Source organism: Diceros bicornis, chromosome 25, assembly GCF_020826845.1.
Source record: "Diceros bicornis minor isolate mBicDic1 chromosome 25, mDicBic1.mat.cur, whole genome shotgun sequence".
Taxonomy (NCBI): Eukaryota; Metazoa; Chordata; class Mammalia; order Perissodactyla; family Rhinocerotidae; genus Diceros; species Diceros bicornis.
In genome coordinates, this window is record NC_080764.1 from 19,731,453 (window position 1) to 19,740,294 (window position 8,842).

At 40.5% G+C, this 8,842-nt stretch overlaps 1 protein-coding gene across 2 annotated transcripts in view; it reads left to right on the forward strand.

Annotated features, from left to right (window-relative positions):
* The window catches only part of GLT8D2 (glycosyltransferase 8 domain containing 2), a 37,597-nt gene extending 28,831 nt beyond the window's left edge, over positions 1 to 8,766 (forward strand). Inside the window, exons 6-10 of one of the 2 annotated variants that reach the window (XM_058568541.1) lie at positions 427 to 511; positions 1,126 to 1,238; positions 3,437 to 3,603; positions 4,782 to 4,894; positions 8,172 to 8,766. In XM_058568541.1, the coding sequence (XP_058424524.1) occupies positions 427 to 511; positions 1,126 to 1,238; positions 3,437 to 3,603; positions 4,782 to 4,894; positions 8,172 to 8,344 (651 nt within the window). In that variant the 3' untranslated portion in view covers positions 8,345 to 8,766. The remainder of the gene's footprint in view (positions 1 to 426; positions 512 to 1,125; positions 1,239 to 3,436; positions 3,604 to 4,781; positions 4,895 to 8,171) is intronic. The other variant, XM_058568542.1, reaches the window with a different exon arrangement.
* The last annotated feature ends 76 nt before the right edge of the window (positions 8,767 to 8,842 follow it).

Sequence of the window (8,842 nt, forward strand, 5' to 3'; positions counted from 1 at the left end):
CTAAGTGGTTGAACCTGTTGAGATGATGCCTCTGTGTGTGTGTGTGTGTGTGTGTGTGTGTGTGTGTGTGTGTGTGTAAGGCTGATTTAGTTGACAGCAGTCACATTACTGAGTGTAGAGGAAGGCAGGCAATTTGTGGCTCTGTGACTCCCACTGCAGCAGTCCAGAGAGATGCAAGTGGTAACAGTTTTAGCAGTGGGGGAGTTGGATCTAGGAGAACCGCTGACCAGCGCTGGTCCCCATCCCGGGGCCCAGGTAGGTTGGGCACCAGGAAGCTCGGGCGAGGCACATCTGCAGCCTCTGTTCTACTCTGTTCCAAACCTGGAGCTGAGCAGAGGCCGTGCTCAAAGCCGACCCTCCAGCACCCCAGGAAGACTCTGAGCCAAATGCATCTTCCCACCATCACTTCTTTTGTTGTTTTAACAGCTGAACTTTGTTCGATTTTATCTCCCTCTGCTTATCCACCAACATGAGAAAGTCATCTATTTGGACGATGACATAATTGTACAAGGTATACTCGCCGAAGGCCAAGAACGTGCAGAGAAGGAGCAGCTGATAAGTAGAACGACTGTCTCTCTTCATTTTCAAAATAGCTAGCTGCCCAGTGATTCTGACTCCTATTAAAGTTGGGCGTATTGTTGTCAATTCGGGAATATTTGGATAATGGGTTGATACTCACTTTCCGGGACAATCCAAGTGACTTTCTGAGAGCCACTCTCTGATTGTCGAAGTCTGTAAGAAATAGCTTGATAGCCTTTCCTTTCTCTACACTCCTAAAACGTTAGGAGAATGAAGTCTCACTGATGACATTCTTGGAAGTGAGCTAAGTTTTGGTGTTTAAATGTTGCCTTCTCTCTCTCCCCATGCAAATCAGATAAGCATTGGTGTGGTACCTACATAGCAACAGAAATAAAGAAATTTGACCGATGCCCATCTGAGCTTATTACCAAGTGGCTGTTTAAATTGAATGAGCTATTCTTATCGTTCAAATTGCTAAGCCACTTGAAATCAGGGATCATGTACTTTTCCTCCATAGCAAAATCAGAGACTGTTTAAGCTCTAAGGCTCCATCTAACCCTAAAACAGATGCGATAGTATGTTAACTCCCGGTGTTTCTAAATTCAGGTGACATCCAAGAACTGTATGACACCACTTTGGCCCTGGGCCACGCGGCAGCCTTTTCAGATGACTGCGATTTGCCCTCAGCTCAGGACATAGACCGACTTGTGGGGCTGCAGGTGGGCACACTGTCTCAAAATCCTACCTTCACCCTGCTGCTCTCGCCCCTGCTCCTCCCCGCAACTCACAGGGAGTGTAACCTACACCTTCAAGAACCCCCCAGTCTGGACTGCTGGGAGGCAGAACAGCGGAGGGCCTGGGCTTCCGATTCACAGCCCAGCTCGGCTCCTTACCGACTCTGGGGCAAGTTACGTAACCCTGCAAGTCCCACTTTCCTTATCTGAAACAAGGCAACGGTAATACCTATTTTGTTGTGTTTTTGTGAGCTGTGATGAAATAACATGATGTCAAAGTGTCCGGTATGTAGTAAATGCTCCAGAAATGACAGATTTTATCTACATCACTCGTAACCACACTCCGCATCAGAGATGGTGTTTTCTGTAAAAGAGACTCACTGAACCTTTGGTTTTATCTATTTTCAGAGTTTTGACCATCGCTTTTCTTTCCCCCTTTCAGTAGAGGAAAATAGTGATTTTTTTCAAGAGCTCCTTACCCTGGTGGAAAGGAGGAAAGTTGAAACCATATGTAATATGAAACCAAAAGAATGGCTTTAAAATACAAGAGACTATTAAGAATCAAATGCTGTTCTTCAAAAAAAGTTCCAGGAAATAATTTCATATGTGTGACATTTAAGATGTGACACACCTTAAGGCCTAGGTTCTGGGGCCAGACCCGACTTTGTCAAAATCTTGGCGCGATCACTTAGTCGCTTTGTGACCTTGGGCAGGTTGCTTAACCAATCATTTTCTCCCTCATTTGTCAAATAGAGGTAATACTAGTACTTCCCTTGTAGAGTTATGGTGAGAATTAAATTAGTTAATACGTGTAAAGTTATTGCTTGCAATTAATGAGGTAATGCATGTAAAGTTCTTAGAACAGTGCCTGGCACATAGAAAGTGCTCAAGTATTTCCATTACTTCCGTGTCGTATTTGAGCATCACACCAAGGTGGATTGTGACAGCTACAGGAGTGAAACAGTATGTCCTGCCTCATATTACATTCATTCAACAACTACTTACTGAGTGCTTACTACATGCCTGACACTGTTTTAGATACTGATAATACAGTAAACAAAACTAAAACTCCTGCCTTTGTGTAGCTTACATTCCAGTGGGAAGAGAGAGTCAGTAAACGAGTAAACTATTTAACAGATGATCAGGTGGAGGTGGGGTTGTGTTTTAAATTGGGTGATCAGGGAAGGCTCCACTGAGATGGTGTCACTGAGCCTACACTGGAATTGAGGGAACCACCTAAGCAGATATTTAGGGGAAAACATTCCAAGAAGAGGTAATGGCAAGTGTAAAGGTCCTGAGGCAGGGGTGTGCCTGGTGTATTAAAGGAACAAGGAGGTCAGTGTGGCAGAGGGATCAACGGGAGAATAACAGAAGTTGGAGAGGTAGTGGGGGCAGGTGGTGTAGGGCAGGGCAGGCCACTTTAGGAACTCTGCTTTTACTCTGAATGAGATGGGAAGACATTGGAGGGGCTTTGAGCAGATGAGTAACAGAGATAGAGTGGAGTTGAAAAGGGTGGAGGCAGGGACATGGGTTAGGAGGAGCTTGCAGAAATCCAGTGAGTGTTAATTACAGCCTGGACCGGGAAGGTAGCAGCAGAGGCAGTGAGAAGTGGTTGGCTTCTGGATATATTTTGGAAGATAGGACCAACAGGATTTGCTGACAGATTTGGATGAAAAGTGAGTGAGAAAGAGGAATCAAGGATGACCTAATGACCCTGGGTTTTTTGCCTAAGTAACTAGAGGGATAGAGTTGCCACTAACTGAGGTGGGGCAGGTTGCAGGTAAACAGGTTTGGGATAAGACTGGGATCAGTTTTGGGATGTAAGTTGGAGCTGCCTCATTAAGCATCCAGAAGGAGACATTATGAGTTGGCAGATGTAGCAGGAGTTGGAAATCCAGAGGAGAGGTCAGGGCTGTCTCCACGGATAGTATTCGGAGCCATGAGACTGGATGATGCTGCCTAGGGAGCTGGTGCTAGAGAAAGGAACAGGTGCTGGGAATGAGACTAGGGGCACTCAGCTTCTAGACGTTGGGGAAACAAGGGGAAACCAGCAACGGGCATTAGGAAGTGGCCAGAGACACAGGAGGAAACCCAGAGAGAGTGCACAGTGGTTTCAAGAAAATGATCATTTTCCAGAAACAAGATCTGTTGTTCAGAAGCATGCGTATCCTGTTCCTTTCTAGAATACATATATGGGCTATCTGGACTATCGGAAGAAGACTATAAAAGACCTTGGCATAAGCCCCAGCACTTGCTCTTTCAATCCTGGCGTGATTGTTGCCAACATGACAGAATGGAAGCACCAGCGTATCACCAAACAACTGGAGAAATGGATGCAAAAAAATGTGGAGTATGTGTAGACCTCTCTGCTATTTTTCCATGCTTGGGAACAAAATTATTCAGTTAATTTTCTATGCATAGCTCAGGGGCTAGAAATATTTCACAGACATCTTAAGTTGGATTTGCTCACAGAGGAATGTTGAGAAAGAAAAGGGGGCAGTAGATGAAAATGTATTCTCAAATGATATGTCAGAGGGAGCGAGATCCTGCAGAATTCCTTATTATACAAACTTTTCTAATAAATTGTTTAATAATGTGACTTTACATCTCCCAGAATCCTCATGAACCTTTTCCACTGAAAATCATTTATCCTAGTCAAGTTTCTCCTTCTTGTACAGATTTGTTTTTAATGTTTTTAAGGATTATTTTATAAAGTCAACTTTGTCTTTTAAGGTTGCGTTTTTAAAAATTTATCATTTTTCATTATCAAAGTTTTAAAATAGAGAAAAGAGGGGCCGACCCCGTGGCTTAGCAGTTAAGTGCAAGCGCTCCGCTACTGGCGGCCCGCGTTCGAATCCTGGGTGTGCACCGACGCACCGCTTCTCCAGCCATGCTGAGGCCACGTCCCACATAGAGCAACTAGAAGGATGTGCAACTATGACATACAACTATCTACTGGGGCTTTGGGGACAAAAAAGGAGGAGGATTGGCAATAGATGTTAGCTCAGAGCCAGTCATCCTCAGCAAAAAGAGGAGGATTAGCACGGATGTTAGCTCAGGGCTGATCTTCCTCACAAAAAAAAAATAAATAAATAAAAAATAAATAAATAAAATAGAGAAAAGAGAAATAACTCTAACACAACCACTATTATCATGTCATTGTATTTCCTGTCCATGTTTTTTATCTGGATATCTTTAATACCATCATAACCTGAATTTTTGAGTAGGTATTCTAAATAAGGGAGGATCAGAATTTGATCTTCTACATTTGCCATAAAAAAGGCTGAGAGTTAAAATGGCAAAATATTAACACTCTGTGAATCTGGGTGAGACATGGGAGTTCATGGTATTCTTAAAATTTTGTGTAGCTTTGACAATTTTCAAAATAAAAAGTTGGGGAAAAATGAAAGACAACAGTTGTCTTCTACAATGAGAGACGGTCTTACATCTTTTAAAATTATTCGATTCTACTTTATCAGAGTCTGTGGGGCTCCAGGCCAAGCGTTGCTTTTCTATTTCGTTTCTTAGGGAAAATCTCTACAGCAGCTCCCTGGGAGGAGGGGTGGCCACCTCCCCAATGCTGATCGTGTTCCATGGGAAATACTCTACAATCAACCCCCTGTGGCACATAAGGCACCTGGGTGAGTATTTTACAAAAACAAAGCAAATGTGCATTTTATAGATCCAGTGAGGACCAAGGTGAGGACAGTGTGCTATAGCACCAGGTCCCTCAATTGAAATCCTCCAGGTGACCTTGGACACTTTATTTAACCCTCAGTGCCCAGATTCTGCAAATGCGCTGATAAAATGTTCACCTGAGGGGTGTGTTTCTAGGAATTCATGAAAACCAATTAGACTCATGCTTTATAGTATGTGCTTGATAAACATTAACTATTGTTAAGATAGAACTTTCATTGTCAAAACTTTCTCGCGTGCCTTTACTGCCCTCTTGCAGTAGCCTACAGTGGAGAAAACCAAATAAATTAGCATAATGGCTTTCGAGGAATTTAGATAGCTGGTAGTTTATCTTTTTATTTTTTTATTATTTTTTTTGGTGAGGAAGATTGGCCCTGGGCTAATTAATATCTTCCTCTACTTTATGTGTGGGATGCCTGCCACAGCACAGCTTGACAAGCGGTGTGTAGGTCCAAGCCCAGGATCTGAACCTGCGAACCCCTGGCCGCCAAAGCAAAGCGCGTAAACTTAACCACTATGCCACCGGGCTGGCCCCTGGAGTTTATCTTTTAAAAGGAAGTTGTTTACTGACTGTCTACCATGTGAGTCCCTTAACAGTCTTTTATCCACTCTTCACTACAGGAGTACAGGCTCTAGAGTATGGATGGGAATCCCAACTCTGCTATTACCTATGATGTTGGGCAAGTTACTCAACCTCTCTGTGCCTTAGTTTCTCCATTTGTAAACTGAAGCTAGTAGAACCTTGTAAAGTTTTTATAAGGAATAAATTACCTCTACATGTAAATTGCTTAGAACTGAGCCTGGCACTGAAGACACTGACATTCATTCAAACACATGGCCACAATCCATTAGCCAAAACCACTGGGCCAGACCGGTTTAGAAATTTAGAAAGGTTTTGAATTTTAAAAAGGTAATGTGGTGCATATACTTATGTTATGTAGTACCCTGAGTGGGACCTAGGTTTTGCTGCCAAAGAAGTTATTAAGAATGTTTTTGGGGCCGGCCCAGTGGTGTAGTGGTTAAGCTCATGTGCTCCACTTCGGCGGCCCGAGGTTTACAGGTTCGGATCCGGGGCGTGGACCTACACACTGCTCATCAAGCCGTGCTGTGGTGGCGTCCCACATACAAGATAGAGGAAGACTGACACAGATGTTAGCTCAGGGACAATCTTCCTCAGAAAAAAATTAAAAAAAAAAAAATCCTTTTGTTTTCAGATATTTTGAGATTATTTTAGAATTGGAGACATATTTACATCCACTACAACTGCCAAGAACTGGGCTAGGTTTTGTGATAAAGGTGAACCTTATTTCTGATTCTCAGAACAATACTGCAAGGTGGTATGGCCCTTACTCACCCTTTTAAAAGAAGAGACACACAAAACTGTGGAAGCTGGATTCCTGTCTCCTCTGAATGATTCTGTAGATTTGCTTCTGCCTCATTACCAGAATCTTCCCTGATTTTCCTGACCATCTGTATGCACATAAGAGTGACACAGGGAAGTTAAGGATGCTAGTGTTCCGTCTGAATTGATTTATAATAATGTTGGGTTCACTGTCAGGTCAAATATCAACATTTCCATGTAATGAATGTGCACAAAATCCTATTCAAGTAGATGGTCTATAAAAAATGTGTAGGAACAGCTATGAGGAGCTGAGATTGATAAGCTTAGAACATTTTATGATCTTGGGACAGGGACTTAGAATTACATCTTATGAAATACCTAACTTATTGACAAGTAGGAAGGGGCAGAATCTTCCCAAGGGACAGAAGTAATTTTTCTTTGTAGAACAGAGCTTCTATCTGTGCTGAAGGTTTTGCAATCAGGGATGGTCTGCAAAGCAAATCTACAAGGAAATCATTTGAAAAATGATTTGGTTTTAGAGTGTTTTGGAAGCAGAAAGCAATGTAACACTAGTGGGTACTAAGTTTGAGTCTCAACATGTTGGCTTAAGATTTTAAAAATTTATGAAACATATATAGCTAAAAGCAAAACCGCAAGTCCCTACAGAACTCTTCAGCCATGGAGCCGAGAGATGATGTCCGACTTAGTGGAGACTGCTCACATGAAGGCATTTCCTTTGTAGAGATTCTCTGGAAGCTGATATTTATTCCAATTATGCTACTATAGCCTGAAACACTCAGCTCCTCTTCTGCAATTGCCTTCACAGTTATGTTTATAGATAACAGAAGATAGGGTTTTTGGTTTTTGTTTTTTTCTTACGTCATATGTTAAACTAGAATAACATAACTCTAGCTAGTCACCCTCTTTTTACTCAATGGACTTTCTATTGTTTTTTAAAAATATCGAATTTTCTTTAATAGAAAGAAAATCTAACACCATAGAGGATATTAAAAAAAAATTACATTCAAAAGATCTTAATGTACTTCTGGAAGAGATATTCTAAAAATATTCTGAGCAATGGTAATATTAGGGTAAATGCATAGTCACTAAGTGATTACTTACGAGGGGAATAATATTCAAATGGAGATGGCTATTTGTTAAAAAGTAGATCTTATTCTTAGTTACATTTCATATGGTAAAAACAAGACTATTTAAAAGAAAATGTTGCCATATTAGGGAGGGAAAATGTAGAGAAACAAGAACTTCTATAAACTCTGAGTGGGAAGGAAACTGATTCAAGTGCTTTGGGGGACAACTTGGCAATCTCTTATCAAAATTTAAAAGGCACACACCCTTCAATCTAGCCATTCTACCTACAAGATTTTATCCTACAGATATATTTGTATACACGCACAGGACATGCAGAGAAGACTGTTCAGTGTAGCACTGTTTATGCTAGTGAAGGGATAGAAAGAAACTTACTGTCCTTAATAAGGAAGGAACTTGCTAAATAAATAATCATACATCCACTCTAGGCAGTCATTAAAAATAATTCAGTAAATCCACATGTGGTACTGTGGAAAGTTTCCTAAGATAGTAGTTTTAAAAGGCAAAGTACAAAAGAGATACGTATATATATACACACACACACACACACACACACACAGAGACATACATACTGGTATATGGTAGAACATTACTGGAAGGATTTCATGAGACACTCTAACAGTGGTTATTTTGGAGATTTAGGGTGGGTGGTCAATTCCTCACTGTGTACTCTCTGATTTATTATTTTTTTTTACAATGAACTTGTATTCAATTTTTGATATAAACATTTTATTTTCTAACAAGTCTATTATTTTCTTCTAAACACGATGAAGGCTGGAATCCAGATACCAGATATTCAGAGCATTTTCTGCAGGAAGCAAAATTACTGCACTGGAATGGCAGACACAAGCCTTGGGACTTCCCTAGTGTTCACAACGACTTATGGGAAAGCTGGTTTGTTCCTGACCCTGCAGGGATATTTACACTCAATCACCACAACAGCTGATATAAATCGACATTTTAAATATTTCCTGTATAAAGATGTGGAATTGTCCATTTGTAGCCTACTAAAACACTGTTCTTTATGAACAGTATCTTTGATACATATGATCCACAATATAAAAAACAAAAACTACTGTGTGCAAATAGTACTTTGGATCATATGGGTATTGATTTACTTTCTTAAGTACAACAGGTGATTATGGAAATCAAGATTATGTGAGTGAAATATATTGTTGGAAAAAAATAAACCCATCTAGGTTTTAGAAATCAATGTGCTTAACTCTGAATGGCAATCATATCCACAAATGTTTTTTAATTTCTAAACGTATTTTTCACCTGTAGGTATTTTTTTAATAGGTTACCAATCTTCTCTTTTGTAAAATATATTACATTTAAAAAACATGGATGTCTGAAAAAATAAAATATTCATAGATTTTTAACGATTTTCATTATATATATTATTCTACATGTTAAATATAATAGAAGGTAAATTGGTCTTAGG